Genomic DNA, 23156 nt, shown 5'->3' with positions numbered 1-23156 from the left:
AGTGCATGAGGCTGCAACAGGCAGAAAACCAGCTCCATGACGTCACGGTAGAAGTGGCTCCTGCTTCACCCCTGCCCGCCATCCTTAGCCTGGGCTCTCACCTCCCGAGTGCAAGAGGGCTGCTGTACCCCCACGCATCACAACGGGATTCCAGGCAGGAAGAAGAGGGTAGGACCTGAAACCTCTCTAATCAGGAAGCGTGGCTCTTTCTGGACCCTCTCGTCTATACCTCCTGGCCAGAAATGACTCACATGCCCAGCTAGCTGCAAGGGCAGCTGGAGGATCTGTGTTTTCAGCTAGGACATTGCCACCCCAAACAAAACTGGGGCCCTTTTAGGAAGGAATGAAGAGAGCAGTGCTGCCCCACTGCCCCAGCGGACTGATGACACGAGGACACTCAGGCCGCGTTAAGTCTCCCAAGGACACACACCAGGGAGCGCCAGGAACAGTCGGATCTGGGGCCACCTGTCTCCCGCACCTGTTCTCCTGGGGCTGCCGTCTCCCGCACCTGCTCTCGTTAACAACAGTAACGCCTCTTCCCCCAGAGGAGAGACTTGCCTCGCCCCCTGGGGGCCAATTTACCTTGCCCTGCAAACTCCCACCAGCCCACAACCAAGGTGGTAGGAAAGACATCCGGTCCACTCTGTCCCCAGCCTCCTGCAGGGAGGCCACACAGATTAAACACATGATCACACACGCACATGTTCGTGCACACATACATGCACACGGATGTACGTGTGTGCACAATACACACACACATGTTCACGATACACATGTACACATAGGGACGCACGTATGCATGCACATAAACATGTACACACAAAATACACATACACACGTGTATATGTGTGTGCACAAACACACCTGCACACGTGTTATACACATGTACACTCATGTGTGTATATGCACACGTGCATACATGTGCACATGCGCACAGCCAGGTATACACACATATACACACTCACACACATATACACACGTAGTAGGCTGCCTACTTTCAGCAACTCTTTGCGAACCAGCTCAAGGAGCAGCCCTGCCAGCCCCCCAGGACTCTCTGGCTCACCCGCCCCAGGCCCCAGGCCCATCCTGTCACTCTTTGTGACATCCAACCAACCAGAGCACATATTTTCCTAACCTCAGGCATCTGGCTGCCCTGGCACCACTGGAGGGGTGGGGAGGAGAGGTGGGAGTCGAAGCAGGAGAAACCCCAACGTGGAACCACAACGTTTACACAACGGGTCACTGAATTACACAGAACAATATTTTCCTTGTGGGTGCAATTCCTTCCTGGGTGGGCCGCACACGGATGCCTGCCCTGGCCCCGAGCATGGCAGCAGGGGCTCGGCGTCCTGCGAGAACCAAGGGCTGGGCCGGACACAAGGAGTCGGCCCTCTGGAACTGCGTCGGAAGCCACACGGCCTTTTCATGGGCACGGGTCAGAAACGCAAACAGCGGAGCCCGCACACGCACCCTCCGCACCCGTGTCTCTCGTTAGCTCTGGGCCGGCGCGCAGGGTCGAGGCCGCAGGCATGGTGCAGAGGGGCTTTTCCTTCCTGCCCTGCTCCCTGGGGGACGCTGGCTCCTCCGCTCACCTGGGCTTCCCTGCATACCATGCCCCCGCCCGGCTGGAAGCTGCCTCTGGGGGTCGTTGGGGTGCACACCTGGGATCCGTGGACAGGGGCTCACACTTTGGAGGGAGGGAGCCAAAGATTCTGCTCTGGCTCTGGCACCCTCTGAGAAGGTGTAAGGAGGAGCGTGGGGCTTCGGACCCCCAGAGGCAGCGAGCCCAGCCCAGCCTACCTGGCAGAATCTAACAGTCTGTGCCTGGGTTACAAACGCCACCCCTGACCTCAGAAGCTGAGTCTCAGGGTCTCCCTCTGACAAGATGCATGGGGGTGGGGGGCAAAAGAGGAGAGGTGGGGAGAGCTGGGGGGCAGCAAAGATGGGGGGCACCTGGTGTCCTGCCCACAGCCCCTCTCCCCCTCCCACAGGGAGGGGATGTGACGGAGGGAGCAGAGAGGAGAGCCCCTCAGGGCCCCTGCTCCCTGGGCAGAAGGTCAGAGGTGGTGGGGGCCACACTTAGCTGCCTGCCTCCCACCCTGGGCCTTGAGCTCGAGGCCACAGCAGAGCCCTGATCCTGCCCAGATCTGCCCACCAGGGACGGTGCTCCTGAGAGGGAAGGGGGAGAGAAGGAGGAGAAGGGGAGAGGAGGGAGGGACAGTGTCGAAGTCACTGTGCCAGGAATCGGGCCTCCCTCTTCCTGCAACAGGCAGGAGGTGAGCTGAGGAGGAGGGCCGCTGTGGTCCATCCCTGCATCCCGCCAGGCTGGTGAGAGAGTAGGAGGGCCACTGCGCAGCCGCCGAGCTCCCTGGGGGCCACTCACCTGTTTCCCCACAGCGTCTGGCACAGGGAATGTCTTGATGCCTACTGTTCAGTGACAGACAGAGGGGTCCCAGAGCCTCCAGTCCCAACCTGAAGGTCTCCACGCCCCTCCCACCCCCAGAAACTCGTGTCTTCCTTTGCCAAGGTCCAAGAAGGGGCCACTGTGGGGCAGGAAGGCACCAAGGACGCTGGGCAGTGACCACCGCCCCCGCAGCGCCCCCGCCCCCTCCGCATGCACCAGCGGTTCTCTCCCATCCCCTCTGCCACCTTCCTGATGATTCCCTTTATAAGTACATGATAAACACAGAAATGGAGGGAAAGAAGATAAATAGCAAATGGTAAAAGAAGTTCTCTCTGGGAAAAGGGATTTGCACTTATCCACAATCTCAAAATTTTCCACGTTGAAAAATAAAACATCTTCGGGGCCGGCCCAGCGGCGCAAGCAGTTAAGTGCGCGCGCTCCGCTGCGGCGGCCCGGGGTTCACCGGTTCGGATCCCGGGCGCGGCAGGCTGTGGCGGCATCCCATATAAAGTGCAGGAAGATGGGCACGGATGTTAGCCCAGGGCTAGTCTTCCTCAGCAAAAAGAAGAAGATTGGCGACAGCTGTTAGCTCAGGGCCGATTTTCCTCACAAAAAAATAAATAAATAAATAAAACGTCTTCCCCTCCTCTGCCCTGAAGGGAACTTCAAGGGGACCTCACAGTAGATGGTGCAATTCTGACGTCAGCCACCAGGTGGCGGCCAAGACCAGCGCATCCCGCCTCTGCGAGGCCTCAGCCCAGGAGGGGCTTCCTCCACGGGTTCTCTGGGTCTCAGGAGAAGGAAGAGGGGTGGGCACAAAGGGAGGGTGTCTGCTGCGGAGGTGACCACAAAGTGCCTACCCGCTGGTCAGCCCTCCCAACAAAACCCAGAAGTAGATATTGCCATCCTCATTTGATGACTGGGGAAACGGAGGCCCAGAATGGAGAAGGGCCTTGTCCACCATTACACAGCCCAGCGTGGCAGAGCTTGGCCTGGAACTCTCATTTCCCAACGCTTTGACTCATCCCACAAATGCCCAGGGGTCATCTGGCTTTATTTACAACACCCAGAATGGTGGGGCAAAGATGGGGACCTAGCCCAGGCCCTGAAGCAAACCAGGATGAGGTAGGTTTGAGCCCGATCTTCCTGAGCACTTTCCGCTGCCCTGAGCCTCTTAGCCCACCGTCCGTGGCCGTCCCGAGGTGTGAGGCTCCAGCAGTGGCATTCCACAGCAGAGTCCAGGACTCATCTGGGTTCCTGCCCTCCAGAGGGGGGCCTTGGCAGCCTCCTGGGGTCCCACTGGGGCTGCTGTGGGCGAGGGCTGAGTGGCTGGCCGCAAGGTCTGGCCCAGGGTGTGGCTGGGAGGCCTCCCCTCCCTGGCTCTGCTTGCGCTGTGCCCCTCTTGACCCTGTCCAGGCCCAGCCCAGGGCTACTCCAACCCCTACGCAGGAACTCTTGTTAGCAGGAGCTTTGGAGAGGCCTGTTCCACACCAGCCAGGCTGAGAGCAGGAGGAAGAGTAAGACCAGGGCTGCAGCCAGGGTCACAGAGGGCACCAGGTCCGAGTCCTCGGGGCCAGGGGTCGCATCTCCAGGAGCATGGCGGGGCGTGGCAGGGGCGCCGGACAGCTGGGTGTCAGAGACCTTCTCCCTCAGGGACCCTGGCCGGCCCATCTGTGGGAAGGAGGAGGTGAGGGAAAGGACTTCCTCTGGGAAGGGCCCCGCTGCCCACCCTCTGCCTGTGCCTCCCATCCCTCTCCCTCGGGAGTCCCTCCAGACACAGCAGGAGATGACCCCGGGCAGTGCCTCCCTGAGCCTCAGTTTTCTGCTCTGTAAAATGGAGATGCCGACGGCCCCAGCAGGGGGATAAGAACTGGGTGAGACAGCGCCTGGGCTACTGGCATTCCCTCCCACCTCCTTCCCTCTTCCCTCGAAATAACCTGAGATAACTGGGGCTGGACAGTCAGGTTCAGCCCTGCTGCCCTCCTCAGAGACCTTTGTTCCTGTGCCAGGGGATCCGGAATGCAGCTCAGCCAGTTTCCAGGGCGCTTGGAAGCCCGCAGAAACATCTGGAGGGAGCTTTGTCAAATGCAGGAGGGGCTGCATCAAGGCTGCCAGCTGCCCTCCGGCCACACGGCAGCCTGGGAGGTGGGCACCAGGTTACATGCGTCTTACAGATGAGAAGAGTGAGGCTCAGAGAAGGAAGTGGGTTCCGGAGTAGCCCCAGAGGCTGGCAGAGGTGGTGATGGCAGCCTGAGACTCGTCCTCAGGCTCCTCCTCCGCACAGGGGCAGAGTTTGGACCAAGTCATTTGTTAAGCTCCAACGCCCTGGACCAGCCAGGGATGGAGACAATCCAGGAGTTGGAGTGGTCTCTGCCCAACCCCTCCCCAACCCCGGCAGTTCTGCAGGACATTACCTTCCAGCTGTGGGGCTCCCAGGTCCTGGGAGGGGCCTGCCTGGAGCTGCCACACTCCCCAGGGACAGGCACCAGTGAGTGGCAGCCTGAGTGGGTCAACCAGAGTCCTTCCCCTGAAGAACCCAACCCCTGGGGAGGGGCTGGAGCTCGGAGGTGGGGAAGGGAGGGACCCAGCTCCCACATGGGTGTGTCCCAGGGCAGAGACAGGAAGCAGCTCTTCCAAGCCCAGCAGAGCCAGGTGCCCCCACTACCAGACCAGCGCTTTCTGCTGCCTCCCAGCTGAGACTTCCAGCCTGGGGGCTGCGGGAGGCTCAGGAAGATGAGGGCTCTTAATTCAAGCTGGCAAGCGGCTTCCTGGCACCTGCTGCATGCCCATGCTGTGCCAGCCACAGGGTGGGTGGAGGAGGGGAGGAGAGTCCCATCCCACCCCAGAGGCCAGGTCCGGGAGTAGGCGGTCTGGGGCAGACCCAGGTACGAGTGGGCAGGAGAGAAGGTGCAAGCCCACTAGAGGGAGGGTTAAGAGAGGCCTGAGGACCACAGAAATGATCTTTGCTGAAAGAAGTTATCCTTTAAGGACAAAGATTTTCATCGCATTGCTCATTTAATAAGTAAAAATGTTTGAAATAGCCTGAACACCCGTGACAGAAGACTCATGAGCAAATCCAGGTCTGTCCACTCAGGAGCCTTAAAGAGCTGTTAACATGGGGCTCTCTGCAAGGAGAGTCATACCAGCTTTGTTCCTTTAGCCAAAAATGAAACAACCCAACTTCCCATCAAAGGGTGGTGAACAAACTGTGGTATGTCCATACACAGCAACAAAAAGAGAGCTGACCAGTGAAAATCACAACCCAGATGAATCCCACGGATGTGCCGACTAAGAGAAGCCAGAAAAAGAGCACTTAATACATAGTTCTCTTTCTATGAAACTCTAGGAGAGAGAAATCTCATCTACAGACACAGAAATATGATCAGTAGTTTCCTAGGGAGGGGGTAAGGGGGCAAAAAGAACCTTCTAGGAGAATGGAGATGTTCTATATCTCAATTGGGGGCAGGGGGTGAGTAATACAGATGTCAACACTCACCAACCTATACACTTAAAATGGGTTCATTTCACTGTATGTAAATTATACCTTAATAAAGTTGATTTCAAAAGAAAATAATGCATTGGAAAAAAAGAGCCAGAAACAAGAATATGATTCCATTCATCTGAGGGTCCAAGCAGGAAAATCTAATCCATGATGACAGAAATCAGAGTGGGGGGACCTCAGGAGGGTGGATAGGACAGAGAAGGCTATCCCGGACTTTCTGGGGGTGATCAGAAGCTTCTGTTACTTGATCTGAGGAGTGATTCCAGGGGTGGATGCAGAAGTTTGTTCATTGAGCTGTACATTTATGATGTGTTATAGCTCAACTTTTTTTTTTTTTTTTTTTGGTGAGGAAGACTAGCCCTGAGCTAACATCCATTGCCAATCCTCCTCTTTTTGTTGAGGAAGATTGGCCCTGGGCTAACATCTGTGCCCGTCTTCCTCTATTTTATGTGGGACACCGCCACAGCATGGCTTGATGAGTGGTGCATAGGTCCACACCCAGGATCCGAAACTGCGAACCCCAGGCTGCCAAAGCAGAGAGCGTGAACTTAACCACTACATCGCCGGGCCAGCCCCCTGTATCTCAACTTTTAAAATGTGGTTATGAGGACTATACAACATTATCAGCAGGAGTCACCATTCATAGGGTGTGCCTGGGCCCAAAACTATGTCCTTGATGGCAAGAACATGCTTAAACTAGGACGGACAGAAGTCACACCATCGTGTACACACACAATGGGCATAGATGCAAAACGGACACATGGGGGCAAAGACAGGAAGGAAAGACACCAAGACGCCAACAGCATGAGGCTCTCAGAGATGGATGCAGCTTCCCCACCTCTCTGTTTTCTCTATTGTTCCATTACAGTTGCATTTTGATGATAATGTAGGCAGATTTTTGGGACCTCCTCTCTCTGGTCTAACGAGGAAATCTAGCAAGCAACCTGCAGAGGCTTTAAGCCAGCACAATAACATCCATACTGTCCCATGAGGTGGCCATGCAGGCCATCTTCAGCCTGTGTCAAATGGCCTTGAACCCCACACTTCATGACCAAAGATGCTGGGCAGACCCACAACAGGAAAGATAAAGGGTACCTCACTCTCACATCCCCAGCTGCGTTTCTTAGAGATGGAGGGAATAATCACGACCCTGGTCCTGGCCTCCCTCCACACATGGATAACGTCAGCATCTCTGAATTTGTTTGATGTACAACCGAGGAGTTCTTGGTTATGTCACCTTCGACGTAAATCTAGAGAAAAGCCCAGATGTACTCCACCCTTTTTTTTTTGCTGACATATATGAAATCTAGTTGTAAGTTTTTTTCTTCTCCTCTTCCCTGCACATGCACTGTTTGTGAAAGAGACATAAGCTCACACCCCTTGGAGCAGTCCCATCAGAGCATCTGCTGAGCTGTTTCCCGGGGTTTGAGCTCCTCACGCTGACTATTGAATAAAGTCCTCCACTAATGTCACCTAGGCTCTTGATTTCAGTTGACAAATTGGTGACCAAGAAGGGACCCAGAGAGACTGCTTGAGACCACCTGGAGCATCGAGAGGACCTGGCGCCGTGGTACCAGCAGGGCCCTTTGTGCACAACCAACTTCTTGGAGCTCCAGCCATAGCAGGGTAAGTCTTTCCTGGGTCTCAGACCTCCCAGTTAATGGTTGAAGGTCCTTGACTTTATTCAATAATTATTTTTAAATGATCCTTACAGGGGAAAAAAAAAAAGAATCTTTAGTAAAAATCTTTAGCCATCTGAGCAAATAAACATAGTTCATCTGCCAGAAAAACAATTTGGATCCAACTATTCTTTTGAGTTTTATACCTGAGACATAGCTAAAATTTTGAAGATCTTGGTTTGTGTCTGTCTGTATGTTTATGTATGTAAGTCTCTCTCTCTATTTTTCTGCTTCCAGATAGTATAATTTCTAAAAGAGCTCTATTTAATTGGCTTGAAGTAAGTGCTTATATAAATTATTTCTAAATGTAATACAAACTAAACCAACTGTCTTTCAAGTTAATATGATATAAAAAAAAACTTAGGTAAATGAAAGCTTATTTAGGTTTGTTGGTTTGATTGAAATAAACATATTTTCAGAGTTATCAGCACTGGGTATGATACAGACATGTTACTTCTGTTACAAAATTTGTCAGCAAAAATATCAACTTAGAATAATAGCTGATTTTTGTCTAACATCTCATGAAGTTTTTGTGGGCAATCTAAATATAATTATTCGGAACAAGTAAACTAAATAGATGTAAAAGATAAAAGTTTTTGGATGAACTTTTTAACAATAATTATGTGTTATGGTGTGTGTACTTAAAATACCTTCACAATTTTTTGATAACTTGAAACTTTAGAATTTTGCTAAATTAAGTTAAATGATAAAAATTTGTTGAGTATCTACGTCATTTCCCCATAAGATAAAATATTAAAAATTAATTAATGGGCCGGCCCCATGGCTTAGCGGTTAAGTGCGCGTGCTCCGCTGCTGGCAGCCTGGGTTCGGATCCCGGGCGTGCACTGATGCACCGCTTTTCCAGCCATGCTGAGATTTTCCATCCCACATACAGCAACTAGAAGGATGTGCAGCTATGACATACAACTATCTACTGGGGCTTTGGGGGAAAAGAAAAAAGGAAATAAAATTATAAAAAAAAATAATTACTAAGCATAGATTTGTCTGCCTTTGGCTTCTTATCTCAGAGAAACTGGAAGATGCTTAGGTTTATTGATAAATATGTTTTGTGCCACACTGGGGAATTTCCTATGAAAAAGCACATGTTTCTAGAAAGTCTGTATACAAGAAAAGTAAGGGGTATGTTTTCAGTAAAGAAGGTATAAAGAATGGAAATATTTCTATTTGTTTTGTTAAGAAAGATAAATTTGTCCTAAAGCACTAGGAAAGAGAAAAAAAAAGGAAAGAAGGCATGGGACAAATTCTGAATGTAAAAAGCAAGTGACAGATGGTTTGTGGAAGTAAAACCCTGAGAAAAGAGTTTTGTGCATGGTCAAGTTGGCTAAGATCAAAGTGAATTCAATTAAATAAATGAGTTGCAATACCAAGAGTAAGCTGGTGCAAAATTAGAATTTGGCTTTCTCTCTCTTGAAAGGATGATCTTCTTGAACTTTTGGTCTGCTCTTGATAAAGAAGTTATAAAAGATTTTTCTTTACTTTTGAGTAAATCTACTTAAAAGACAGAAAATCAATGTTTTGTTAAAATTATTTCCTATATTCAAAAAGATTGAGGTTTCTCTATTAAGATTTTTTGGCCTTTGACATCTTCTGTTGTCACCTGGATTGAATGGATACCTAAACATTGTTTCCTATTTGTCCAAGTGTTTTAAAACCTTTTCATATTTTTGAAAAACTTCCCCCAAGGCTTGAATCCTGGGTACAGCCCTTCTTTTGACTTAAAACTCACTTTGATAATTTCCAATGGCCCCCGGGACTTCTCAAAGATTTTGTTCTCTGTTTCTATAAAGAGGGAAATATTAAACTAATTAGACTCCTTTGGTATGAAATTGCATGAGAAGCATTGTGAAATAAGTGATGACAAACCCCCTAAGGTTATATTGTGTAAGTAAATGTTATAATATAATAATAAAATTTTATATACAATAATATAATAATATTTATAATATAATAAAAATGATACGACTGCTAAAATTCTGATCTGTTCTCAGTTGTAACTAATAACAACTGTTATCAGTTGTAATTCTAGTTATTATCTTAAAATGTTATATGTCACAGAAATAACGAAGTTCCTTTGTTAGTTGCCATTTTGAGGTCTTTTGTCATTTACAGACATTTATTGTTTTACTCTGATGATTTCGCAAATATATTTCATCTTCAGAGAGAGTCATGGAAAGGATTCTGACACTTACTCTAAAATATAGGTTTCTGATAAACTTTCAGATCATAAAACTAAACTAAGTAAAAAAAATTACAGAACCATAACAGAGAAACTGATGGCTTCATAAACTAACGAAAACAATTGAGGCGATTTTTTTTTTTTTTTTTGTAACTGACTAGATACCACAGGAACTAAGTGCCTAACTTTTCACTCATTGCTCAACCTTTTATATTTATATTACTTAAGTCTGACCAGTCTGATTTGATTGAATAGACACCAGAAGGAGAAAAAGCCATAAACACCTTCAAGTCCATCTCGGCTCAGGCACCAGCTTTAGGTCACCTTAATTTCAACTTGCCATTTTCTCTCTTTGTACATGAAGCTAAAGGAAATGCTTTAGGTGTATTAACTCAAGAACATTGGGATTGCCATCGACCTATAAGATATTATAGTCAGCAATGAGACTCGGTAGCAAAAGGACTTCCACTGTGTATGGGGGCTATTTCAGCAAGAGCTCTCTTGTGCGAGGCTACTGAAGAAATGATGATGGGGTCTCCTTTAACTGTTTAGGCTCCTCATTCAGTTGAAGCCTTGTTAAATTCTCATCACATTCCACCTTATTCTGCAAGTCGATTAATTTCTTATGAAATTGTTTTGTTTTCTCCTAATGTAACTCTGCTTAGGGGTAACAGGTTAACTCCCTCCGCCTGGCTCCCAGATGATGCCAAATCAATGAAATCTGATCATGACTACATAAAGTTAACTAACCAGCTTTCGACCCCAGGGGATGATTTACGTGAATGTCCCATAACTAATGCTGACCTTATATTATCCACAGATGGCTCATATTGGCGAGGACTTACCGGGACGTATCAGGACAGGTGTGCTGTGAGTCCTCCAGTCTCCATTCTGGAGAGGGCTCATTCGCCTGATGCTCATTCAGTAGAAGTTCAGCCTGTCGTCTAGCTACAGGAAACTGCAAATATTCTTACTGACACTAGATACGCATTTGGAATAGCCCACGATTTGGGGATGCTCTAAAAACAAAGGTTTTTTAACCTCTACTTGACAACATATTAAGAACAGGAAACAAATGGCTCCTTTGTTAAAAGCCATTTTACTCCCTAAGGAATTGGTAATAATAAAAATACAAGGTCACTCTGAGGTGGACACTTTGGAAACCAAAAAAGGAAACAAGTTGGGAGATCAGGCAGCAGCAACAAGGAAGCCGCCTCATGAATGGTGATTCCACCAACTTTGACATGTTTCTTGTCCTTCTCTGACTTAACTGAGGCTCTGTTTGATTTTCAGAAAACCGCTACTGAAAAAGAAAAACAATTATAGATCCAAAAGGGGGGCTTTTTTTTTTCTTTTTGGTCAAGAAGATTAGCCCTGAGCTAACCCCCATTGCCAATCCTCCTCTTTTTGCTGAGGAAGATTGGCCCTGAGCTAACATTTGTGCCCATCTTCCTCTATTTTATATGTGGGACGCCTACCACAGCATGGCTTGATAAGCAGTGTGCAGGTCGGCACCTGGGATCTGAACCTCCAAACCCCAGGCCACGGAAGCAGAGAGTGCAAACTTAACCACTATGCCACTGGGCCGGCCCCCAAAAGGGGGGCTTTTGATTTCCACAGAAACTTATGGATTGGGCCAAATCAACACCCAATACTTCCTTTAGAAGCTCAACATCCAGTTCTACAGCATTTTCATGATCTGACTCATTGGGCCCCAGAGAAAATGATCTCTTGGAAAAAACAATACTTTTGGAATCCCTGTTTTACTACAGCACAGAAAATATACCCTAAATGTTTAGTCTGTCCTAAGCATAACCCAGGGAGGCCTCTGCATAGTTCAAAGGGAGTTTTCCCTTTGCCAGTGGGAGCATTTGAAATTTGCCAGATGGACTTGATCCAAATGCTTCCCTCCCAACGTTACCAATACGTACTTGTTATGATTTGCATGTTCTCTCATTGGGCTGAAGCATTTCCTGCCAAAGGGCTATGGCTCAATCAATCAGTAAACTACTACCGGGAACAAATCATTCCAGCATGGAATTATCCCAGCACGGAATTATCCCCAGTATTATTCCAGGATGGGGAGTCCAGCGGAACTACACAGTAACCTGGGACTCACTTCACCGGACAAATTATGAAGGAAATTTGTAGAACCTGGCCTATTTTGCAGCCTCTTCACTGCAGTTACCACCCCAATCGTCAGGCCCAATGGCATAATTAAGACCCAATTGGCTAAGCTCACAGATGCATTCTCTTTATCACGGCCTAAAGCCCTTCCACCGGTACTGTCAACCTAAGATCAACACCCTTTGGCAAATATCAGTTGTGTCCATTTGAGATTATTACTGGGAAACCTATATGTCTAGATGAAGGATTATATGAACCTTCATTACTAAAAGGTGACATACATCACTATTGTAAAATCTTATCCAAACTATTAAAAGAACACTTGAAATTGGTTGCTGATGCATATGATGCAAAACCCACAGATGAAGGTCTACAAGCTCATGATTTACAGCCTCGTGTCTATGTTTATTGAAAACTTCACCATTTGAAAAACTCTTTGCAGCCTAAGTGGAAAGGACCTTATCAAGTCCTCTGACTAATTCCTGTGCAGCTAAATTACAGGGCATTGATTCTTGGATCCATATTTCTCACCTAAAAAGGGCGCCTTCTCCAGAGTAGTCCTCAGAGCGTGTTTTGGACTTATGACTGAAACTATGCCAACAAGACCAGGAAGAGAAGCGGCCGATGGCTGATATGGACAGCACTCCCAGGAGTCCGGACCAGGCCAGTCATTAAAGGACAATATGCAGTATTTTCTTTGTTTTTTTTTTGTGTGTGTGTGAGGAAGATTAGCCCTGAGCTAACATCCGATGCCAATCCTCCTCTTTTTTGCTGAGGAAGACTGGCCCTGGGCTAACATCCGTGCCCATCTTCCTCACTTTACATGGGACGCTGCTACAGCATGGCTTGACAAGCGGTGCGTCGGTGAGTGCCTGGGATCCGAACCCCTGAATCCCGGGCCAGGGAAGCGGAGTGCGTGAACTTAACTGCTACGCCACTGGGCCAGCCCTGCATTATTTTTGTTTCTTACCAGACTCACCTACACTTGTCACATTGGTCTTTCTAAGCTGCCCCAATTCTTAGATACCAACTATTGGTCTTGGGAAAAGGTTACCACCTTGAGTCCAACAAATCGTGAGCCCATAAATCACACACTCACATATAATTCTAAAACCCAGAGTCTAAGACCTATCTTACACAAACCTGTTCTCAATCTTCCTATTACTTCTGACTTCACAAGATACATCTATTATACAGGGCACGTCCTGGGGAAAACCTCCAAGGAAATTCTGCCAGGGAACATTTTTGGGAGAAAAATTGTAAAAACTGTACTCACAACTGTAATTTTGATTGTGTTAATTATCATATTATCCCAATGTTATGCTAGCTGTCAAAGGAGGCAATAGCAGGACGAGGCCCCGATCATGTCAGCTAGGAAGGTAAGAGTGATCCAGAATGCATTTTTAATAAACGACATGTAAGATAGGTTAAAAAATGAGAGGTACCCCACCATGTTGGAGAAAAAGCAAAGGAACACCTCACTGGTCACGAATGCATCCGTGGGTTGATAATAACCAAAAGCGGGGACTGTGGGCAGATTTTTGGGACCCCTCTCCCTGGTCTAACAGGTGAATCTAACAAGCAACCTGCATAGGCTTTAAGTCAGCACAATAACATCCATGCTGTCCTGTGAGGTGGCCGTGCAGGCCATCTTCAGCCTGTGTCAAATGACCTTGAACCCCACGCCTCATGACCGAAGACGCCTGCTGGGCAGACCCACAGCAGGAAAGATAAGGGGGTACTTCACTCTCACATCCCCAGCTGCATTTCTTAGAGATGGAGGGAATAATCACGACCCCGGTCCTGGCCTCCCTCCACACGTGGATAAGGTCAGCATCTCCCAACTTGTTTGATGGAAAACCAAGGAATTCTTATGTCACCTTCGACGTAAATCTAGAGAAAAGCCCAGATGTACTCTATTCCTTTTTTTTTCTTTAACATATATGAAAACCAGTTGTAAGTCTTTTTTCTTCTCCCCTTCCCCACGCGTGCACTGTTTGTGAAAGAGACATAAGCTCACACCCCTCGGAGCAGCTCCTCGGGGCATCTGTTGGACTGTTTCCCGGGGTTGGAACTCCGCATGCTGATTATTGAATAAACTCCTCCACTAATGTCTAGACTCTTTATGTCAGTTGACAATAATAAAAGGTAATTATAGTAACTTTTTAAAACGCTTCACTATTTTAACAGCTAAAATTTGGAAATAACCCAAATGTTCAACAACAAAGCAGCAGCTTAAAAATATATGTGGGACACCCATCCAGCAGAACAGGGTCTGATTCAGCCCTCTCTCTGAAAAAGTCCAAAGGGAGAGCTGTGAGTAGTAATTGTGTTATTTTTTGAGGATGGACTTCGAGGGAATTTTCAGTTTCTGCTTTTCTTACTGTTAAATTTTATCTTACTACCTGGATGATTCACTACAAGCCCAAGTTATTTCTGCAATCAGAAACCGGAAAAACACAAGTCTGGCCCACTGGAGCCGCCCACCCCCTCCTCCCTCTGCCTTCAGCCCGCACACCCTCCGGCTGCGGCTGTCCTGGATACTCAGCCTGATTTCCCCTGGTCTCGGGAGGGGCGGGGTGGGGCCGGGGCAGCCGCGGCTCGGGGACGCGTTGTGGCAGGGAGCCAGGCGGAGCGCACGGCCTTCCTCTGGAGGAAGACAAGGGTTCCCTGTGTGACCTTGGCGAGTCGCTTCTCCTCTCTGGGCTTCGGTTTCCTTCTGCCTGTAGGAGCTGAGCCCGGGGGTGCGGCGCAGTCTACCCCCCAGTGCTGGTACCCGGCTGAGACCCAGGCGTGGTAAGGGACGAATCCACAGGGGCTCTGCCTACAGACCCCGCAAGGGCAGCTTCCTCAGTGCGGGATTCCCATCCGCTTCGCCGGCCCCGGGGCACACAGCGCGGGCCGCGCCCCGGGAGAGCCCGGCCGCCCCGCCCCGGCGCCCCCCACCCGAGCATCCGCGCCCCGGGAGAGCCCGGCCGCCCCGCCCCGGCGCCCCCCACCCGAGCATCCGCGCCCCGGGAGAGCCCGGCCGCCCCGCCCCGGCGCCCCCCACCCGAGCATCCGCGCCCCGGGAGAGCCCGGCCGCCCCGCCCCGGCGCCCCCCACCCGAGCATCCGCGCCCCGGGAGAGCCCGGCCGCCCCGCCCCGGCGCCCCCCACCCGAGCATCCGCGCCCCGGGAGAGCCCGGCCGCCCCGCCCCGGCGCCCCCCACCCGAGCATCCGCGCCCCGGGAGAGCCCGGCCGCCCCGCCCCGGCGCCGCGCCCGCATCCGAGCATCCGCACCGCTCGCGGCCGCCCCATTGGCCGGCGCCCGCTCTGCAGGGCCGCCCCGGAGCCAATCGCGGCCGGGGGCGGAGCTGCGGGCTCGGCAGGACTCTCCGAGCAGCTGCGACCCCACGCGCCTCCCGGCCCAGCTGCCCCGCCGTCCGCGTGCCCTGACGGGAGAGGCCGGCCATGCAGGAGCCGCTGCTGGGAGCCGAGGGCCCGGACTATGACACTTTTTCCGAGAACCCGCCCCCGTCGCCGAGGGAGAGGACACGGGTCGGGTGAGAGTCGCTGAGCATGGGGGCTGCGGGTGGGGGCTGGGGATGGCCCTAGTCCCCTCCAGCGGGAGGCTGACTCCCGCCTTGGGCCTCCACTGACCTTCAGTGAGTGGCCACCAAGGGGCCATCTGGTCCCCTCCTGCTCCAGATGCTCTAGTCCTATTTAAGGAGCTGGTCCCCCCGAGTACCGGGCTCAGCCCCAACTGGCACAGACAGTGAGGCTGAAGCCCAGAGAGGGTGAGGGGCTTGCCTAAGGTCATACAGCAGGCTTTGGGTGGCAAAGCTGGGAGCAGAAATCAGGCCTCCTCTTCTGGAGAAAAGGGCTCCTGCACCTGTGTCTCAGCCACAGCGATGGGCTGTGAGGACTGTCCTCATGCCCTGGAGATTTCCCAAGGGAGCTGGCCATCAGGCCCTGGGAAGGTACCAATCTGACTGGCCCTCAACCCAGCCCTCCCAGCCCTGCCCTCTGGGCGGGCAGCCATTGGGCTCAGGACAGGCAGCAATTCAATGAGGAGGGGCTTAAAGACCCTGGTCACTGTGCCCACCCCCCCAGGGCCCCACAGAACAAGAGGGTGTTCCTGGCTACCTTCGCCGCTGTGCTGGGCAATTTCAGCTTCGGGTATGCCCTGGTCTACACATCCCCCGTCATCCCGGCCCTGGAGCGCTCCTCGGATCCAGACCTGCATCTGACCAAAACCCAGGCATCCTGGTTCGGGGTAAGGGCCATGCTGAGCAGGAGAGGGGCAGGGCAGGGAGGAGGTGGTGGGCAGGGACTCACAGACCCCCTCCTGGGCCCTGGTCTGCCCCTCTCCGCCCCCACTCCAGGCTGCAGGATGGGCAGCAGGGGAGTGAGACCAGATGATAGCTCTGAAGTAAACGCAGGAAGTGAAAGCTGATGGGGAAGGCGTGGGAAGGAGCAAGTGAGGAGGTGTGCCTCAAGGTCTCCCCACTGGGGCCGAGGGTTCCCCAGGTCCCCCACACCCAGGGCTGGGCTGTCACAGCAGAGCAGACACCTCCCTGGATGATGGGGGCAGGGCCATCAGGGGTCAATGGAAAGAGGCCCCAGCTGGGGCAAGGAGGGTCACAGGATAGACTGTGGACATGTGGAAAGGAAGAGCACAGGCCCGAGAGCCCCAGAGATCGAGAATGACAATCTTAGTAGCCTGGAATTTACAATACAACAGAGTGGCTGAGATAACAATACCCAACGTGTACTGAGCACCCAGCGTGCCAGGCGTGTGCTGGCACTTCACATGAGAGCTGGTTGACTCCAGGGCCAACCCTCTCTCCCCATCATACAGCTGAAGAAAGTGAGGCTCGGACAGGCTGGATCCTTCTCACAACACTCTACAGGGAATCCAAGAACCCCCCAAATCTTAAAATCCCAGGGGCTTCAAGTCACAGGGGCTTCCCATCTGCTATCTTATGGTATCAGATATTTATGGTATCTTATTTATGGTATCTTATTTAAACATCTGGCTGGACAGAATCACTGTAGACATGTGGCCCCACCTCCTCCCCAGAGCAGGACTCCCCATTGTGGTATCCCTGACAAACGGTTGTCCACATGCTACTTGTACACCTCTGGAGACGGGAGGCTCACTACTATACAGGGCCTGAGTCCTGCAGCCCAGGCTCCAGGGTCAGCCTGGCAAAGCAGCTGTCTCTAAGCTCTGATGGGGGAAGGAGGGTGCTGGGTGCCCAGACGTGTCTGCCATGCACCCTTTCTCTGCAGTCCGTGTTCACCCTGGGTGCCGCGGCTGGGGGCCTCAGTGCCATGGTCCTCAATGACCTCCTGGGCCGGAAGCTCAGCATCATGTTCTCAGCTGTGCCCTCGGCAGCTGGCTACGCGCTCATGGCGGGCGCCCGCGGCCTCTGGATGCTGCTGCTGGGGAGGACGCTGACGGGCTTCGCCGGGGGCCTCACAGCTGCCTGCATCCCGGTAAGGCCAGGACTGCCCACCCCGGGTCTCCTCACGGCCTCAGTGTTGTGCGGACCACCGTTTGGCTCAGGCCTCCTGGCCTCTGAGCCCCCGGCTCAGGGGATGCATTTGCCGGGGAGCCTGAGCTGTGCACCACGAGGGCAGCTCATTTCGGGGAAGTCTGTCCCCAGCTGCCCCCGCTCTGGACTCCCCAAACTTCCTACCCATTTCTTGACAGTCAGATACATTGCTCAATTGGAGAAAATCCACATTGAGCAACAGAGAGGAAAGGGAAGTGCCTTCCCCGGGCCCTCCCTGGGCATCTCTTCTTACCACCTCTCCACACACTCCCCATCAGGGGCTGGGGCGAGCCCGGTAGGGATGAAGACCTCTGGGAAGAGCAGAGACCAGAGTCTGCGTGCCCTTGGGCCTCCCAATTCCCAGCCTCACGCTACCTATTTCAGAGCTGAGTGCTCCTGCCCACTCGACAGTTAGGGAAACTGAGGCCTGAGGGAGGTCACGCAGTGAGTCATGATCAGGACAAGAACCCCACCAGAAGTCCCACTTCCCACTTCCCAAGTTTCACCAGGGCCTCCTCTCCCATCTGGGCCAGGCCCAGGAACCTGCATTCTCACCAAGGCCGGGGCGGGGCGATGTGTCTTGCAGGTGTACGTGTCTGAGATAGCTCCCCCAGGCGTTCGTGGGGCCCTGGGAGCCACGCCCCAGCTCATGGCAGTGTTCGGATCACTGTCCCTCTACGCCCTTGGCAAGTATCCTCCAGATGAGCACTAAGCATGTCCGCAGTGCAGGCTCAGGGGTGACAGGGTGCCATGAGCAGACATGGGTGGAAAGGGAATGATCACATCCCAAAACGAACCCTGGGCTGGGAGGCAAGAGACTCGCTTGGCCACCACCATGCTGTGTACCTCCAGGCAATTTCCTGCCCTCTCTGGTCACAAGCCCCATCCCTAACTGGGCAGTGAGGGCTTCTCTTGGGCCATCAGTCTTCTAACTATCTTTTAGTAACAGAATGTTTCCCTCGAATAGTCTCAAGTGGGAAGTCTATATAGAAAAGAGATCAGAGCTGGTTGAGGTGGGTGGGAGTTTGCAGGTAGAGGCCTGGGGCCCTCCCTGCTCAGGCTACCCCTCTGTCACCCTACCATGGCCCTTGAGACCCTCCGAGGACCCCCTACTATGTGCTGGGCCCTGTGCTAGGGGCCGAGCAATCCCTGTGGCCCCTCCTGGTCTAGACCACAGAGGCTTGGGGCAATCAGGGTAGGCTTCCTACAGGAGGCGGCCCTGGGACTAGCCGTTGAGGGCAGATGAGGTTGCTCAGAGGCCCCATTGGGAGGGAGCTCGGTGTCCAGCCTGGACCCCAGCTCCTCACACTCTCCTCACCCCCAGGCCTCCTGCTGCCATGGCGCTGGCTGGCTGTGGCCGGGGAGGGGCCTGTGCTCATCATGATCCTGCTGCTCAGCTTCATGCCCAACTCGCCTCGCTTCCTGCTCTCGCGGGGCAGGGACTCAGAGGCGATGCGGGCGCTGGCCTGGCTGCGTGGGGCCGACACCGACATCCGCTGGGAGTTCGAGCAGATCCAGGACAACGTCCAGAGACAGGTGCAGAGGGGTGGGTGCCCACAGCTCTGTGTGGCCATGGCCACTTCCTAGGCTTGTCTAAGCCTCCATTGCTTTTCCTGAAAAACGGAGATTACAGCAAGCAGTTCCCAGCTTCAGGAACCAGGAATGGTGGGGGGATGTCCGTGTGGTGGGTGCCTGGGGACCCAGAGACAAGCAGGAGTCTGCTTTGGCCCACCCACTTATTCAAGAGCCTGGGCTTCGGGTCCCCCGGGCCTGTCCCCTGGCCTGGGTGGCCTCAGTATGCAGGTTCTTTCCTGAAGGAGGGAAGAAGGGAGTCTCCTACTCGGCCCCATGGAGTCTGGGCCAGGGTGGCGCCTCTTCCCTCAGCGGCGGCCTCGTGTCTCCAGAGCAGCCACATGTCGTGGGCCGAGGCCCGGGACCCCCATGTGTACCGACCCATCCTCATCGCCTTGCTGATGCGCTTCCTGCAGCAGCTAACGGGCATCACACCCATCCTCGTCTACCTGCAGCCCATCTTCGACAGCACTGCCGTCCTGCTGGTGAGAGCCCGGCCCCCACTCCGCCCCGGCTCTGCCCCCAGCGTCCTTCGGAGGCCAGGCTGTCCCTTCCTGAGCACTTGCTCTGAGCCACGTGTCAGGGGAGCATGCACCACGTAGAGATCACTAGGGTCTCTTAACTGTTTCTGTCCCATGCACCTGTTCTCACAATAGTGTTTGTAATCAAAGCTTACATGTTTGAAAATAAAACATACAGGACTGCAAAGGAAACCAGTTTTATAGAAATGCAGACCCCTTGGGGACCATGGACCCCAGGTTCAGAGCATCTCCATTCGCTGAGGGAAGTCACTTCCCCTCCAAACCTCAGCTTCCTCCTCTGCAGAATGGAGATAATAGAGAGCCTGGCTTCATCAGGCTGAAACGAAGATGAGATTTGAAGATTAGCGACAGCACAGTTCCACTGGTTAGTGTCACGCCTGGATTCTGTGCCGGCCCTGGGCTCAGCGGTGGGCACAGTGTTTGTGCCCCTGCCAAGAAGCCCCACGGGCTAGGTCGGGCGACCAGAGAGAACAGCTGCCACGTCCTAGGTGCTCAGTGGCTCGATGCTCCAAAGGAGGCCTTAGGGGGACGGGGGATAGGAGTGGCAGGCCAGGGTCCCTCAGCCACACTGGTTTCCTCCCTGCAGCCCCCCGAGGAGGACGCAGCCATTGTGGGGGCCGTCAGGCTCCTGTCTGTGCTGATCGCCGCGCTCACCATGGACCTGGCGGGCCGCAAGGTTCTGCTCTTCGTCTCAGGTGAGCCCCAGCCTGCCGCCCACTTACTCCTTCACTCCTTCAGCAGCTGCTGCCTGTCGTGCCGGCCCTCGCGGTGGGCGCGTGTGGCTGCGAGCTCCGGAGGACCTGGGTCAGGCCTGCCCTGCTGGCCTCCGCCTCCCCAGCGCCCGGCACAGGGCCTGGCATGCGCCAGCTGCTCCAGAAAGGTCTGCTGGGGCTTGTGTGCGTGAACAAGCCGACCGTGACACACCACAGTGGGTGTGATGGAAGCTCAAATGTGGGCTGGAGTTGGAGCTTGCTGTTCTGCGGGGCGCAGGGCACTGAGGGGCTCGTGAAGGGAGCTTCCAGAGGAGCAGCCAGCTCAGAGTCCTGGCCCCCCGAGGGCCACCTGTCTATCCACAGCAGCCATCATGTTTGCTGCCAACCTGACACTGGGGCTATACGTCCACTTCAGTCCGAAGCCTCTGACCCCTAACAGCACTGTGGGCCTGGAGAGTGTGACCCTAGCGGGCACAGAGCAGCCCCTGGCCACACCCACCAGCTACATCACCCTGGTGCCCCTGCTGGCCACGATGCTCTTCATCATGGGTAGGTGTGGCAGGGACTCCAGGGGGGCGGGGAGGCAGTCTAGAAGGGCTGCTGGCCAGGGAGAGAGGGGCTGTCTTGTGGGTGAGATGTGGGGGACCTGCCTATCATGGAGTGGGGCACTGCTGTCCTGGTTTGTCTGGGCTAGTTGGGCAGGGGTCTCTCAGACCTCAGGGGAGACAAAAGGGGCCTGCCCCAGCCACGCCACAGGGCCTGAGCCTGCCCCTTGTCCCCTTTTGGCAGGCTACGCCATGGGCTGGGGGCCCATCACCTGGCTGCTCATGTCGGAGATCCTACCCCTGCGGGCCCGCGGCGTGGCCTCGGGGCTCTGCGTGCTCGTCAGCTGGCTCACGGCCTTTGCCCTCACCAAGTCCTTCCTGCTGGTGGTGGTGAGTGCTTGGCCCCAGCACCCTGGGTCCGCCAGGGCCCTCTCTGGCCTTCTCTGGGGCTGTGCTGAGGGCTTCCTCCTGTCCTCTGAGCCCCACAGTGGTCCTCCAAGAAGTTATTAGCACACATCCCCTTTCACACCGGAGGCCAGGAGCCGTCCAGTAACAACATCATTACATCATTACCTCACAGTAGGCAGACATGAACTCAGGGGATCGTTCTGAGAAGTCAGGTGACTTCCCAGGCCAGGGCGGGGCCGGAGCCCAGGGCCACAGCCACCTGCGCTGTTGCCCTCCCAGACAGCTGGCCTTCGGTCTGGGTGGGCAGTTTGGGTCTCTCAGCAGGTGCCCTGCTCATCAGACCACCTGCAGCACGTGTGCACACTGCCCCGTCCTGCACACGCAGCTCCCAGCTGGCTTAACCCCCCCTCTTGGTTCAAAGCCCCAGCAGGCCCTGAAGCCAACCAGTCTCTGAGTCCCAGTTCCCAACTCCCAGGAGGTAGAATCTGATGGGGGCAGCTTGGGCCAATGCCTACCCTGGTGCAGTCAGTGGGGCAGGGCAGGATTGGGGGCACTCAGAGTGAGTGGCTGGGCTGGGAGGCGGGGCCTGCACAGCCCCAGCAGAGAGGCACAGGCAGGGAGGACATCGGGGGTGGCCCCAGAAGAGCATGAGCATGCTCCCAGCCAGGCTAGGGTGGCAGGCCTCCTGAGGTGGAGTGTGGAACAGCTGAAACTTTAAAGATGAGCATGGAGAGGGCAAGGGAGAGAGCTGGGGACCTGAGCAGAGGCTGAGGCTGGAGGGCCGGGGCCCGGGCAGGCTTTTGCTGGGGCGGGGGGGCGGGGGGGGCAACTCCTAGGGCCCACCCAGAGGAGGGCTGCGTGCAGACATCAAGGGTCTTTGATGCCATGCTAAAGCATTGGGATTTTGTGCTGGAGGCAGTGGGGAGCCCTGGGAGGTCTCTCAGGAGGGTAACAAGCAGATGAGAGACCTCCTGCCACAAGGCTGGCTAACGCTAGCAGGGCCCATGAGGCTCATCCTGTGGCAGGAGGACCCTTGCGTTCCCCATGTGACCCAGCACCCCCTCTACACCCCCAGAACGCCTTCGGCCTCCAGGTGCCTTTCTTCTTCTTTGCTGCCATCTGCTTGGTGAACCTGGTGTTCACCGGCTGCTGCGTGCCTGAGACCAAAGGCCGGTCGCTGGAGCAGATTGAGTCCTTCTTCCGCACTGGGAGGAGGTCTTTCCTGCGCTAGGCCAAGGTCCCCTCCTGGGACGTGCTAAACCACTGGGCGGCGTAGCCTCTGTGTTGGCCACAGACCTGCACCCCACGTCCAGGAGGCACGAGCACCTGCCGTCAGCCAGAGCACAGGAGGACCAGCCAGAAGCGTGACAGCCCCCCGACCGCGTGTTCTGGCTCTGGACAGGCCACACCCGTCCAGCCTGGGCCTAGCTCAGGCAGCCTGCAGTGTCGTACACTCATTAGCCAAGACCCGCTGATGGAGGAGGCCACCTTCGGCCGCAGGGGAGCACACTGCCCAGGGCCTGGGGACAAGGCCCTGCAGGGTGACCTCAGGCCTAGTTCCTTGCTCATGAGCGGAGGACGCCCCCCAGAGGGCTGTGATAAGGACAGAGACCGTGTTGGAGGTGGTAGAGTGGCTCCGCACAGGGACATCGTCACGTCGTCCTGTTCTGATCACTTAGCCAACAGTGAGCATTTTGACTGTGGGGAGGAAGACAGAGATCTGCACCTGTGAGGGCTCGTGGACGCCACAGGGAACATTCCAGCCTCTACAGGCCTGGCCACAGAACCCAGCAGAGCTTCCTCTTGCACTCGCCCGACCTCTGGGAACAGGAGGCTCTCGAGCGCTCCTGTCTGCAAACCATGTTCACCCTATTTATAAAAATAATAAAATCAGGCCTGCAGTCCTAGAGAGGAAGGGAGTGGG

The 23156-nt window shown here is 53.9% G+C and overlaps 2 protein-coding genes across 2 annotated transcripts; both read left to right on the top strand.

The window, feature by feature from the left end:
• Window positions 1-4744: 4744 nt before the first annotated feature.
• Window positions 4745-15347, top strand: LOC131393625 (basic proline-rich protein-like). Its single transcript, XM_058524688.1, has 3 exons — window positions 4745-4892; window positions 14639-14705; window positions 14861-15347. Exons 1-3 carry the CDS (start codon window positions 4745-4747, stop codon window positions 15345-15347), a joined length of 702 nt encoding a protein of 233 aa, XP_058380671.1.
• On the top strand, window positions 15283-23147 carry SLC2A6 (solute carrier family 2 member 6). The gene is made up of 10 exons (XM_058524423.1): window positions 15283-15454; window positions 16005-16167; window positions 17187-17393; window positions 18039-18138; window positions 18777-18988; window positions 19357-19509; window positions 20153-20261; window positions 20643-20828; window positions 21069-21214; window positions 22308-23147. The coding sequence occupies exons 1-10, from the start codon at window positions 15363-15365 to the stop codon at window positions 22461-22463; spliced, it is 1524 nt and encodes a 507-aa protein (XP_058380406.1). The 5' UTR covers window positions 15283-15362; the 3' UTR covers window positions 22464-23147.
• The last annotated feature ends 9 nt before the right edge of the window (window positions 23148-23156 follow it).

The sequence above is a fragment of the Diceros bicornis genome, chromosome 28 (assembly GCF_020826845.1).
Source record: "Diceros bicornis minor isolate mBicDic1 chromosome 28, mDicBic1.mat.cur, whole genome shotgun sequence".
In the NCBI taxonomy this organism is placed as follows: Eukaryota; Metazoa; Chordata; class Mammalia; order Perissodactyla; family Rhinocerotidae; genus Diceros; species Diceros bicornis.
The sequence above is the reverse complement of the archived record's forward strand: the minus strand, read 5'-3'. Positions and strand labels throughout refer to the sequence as shown.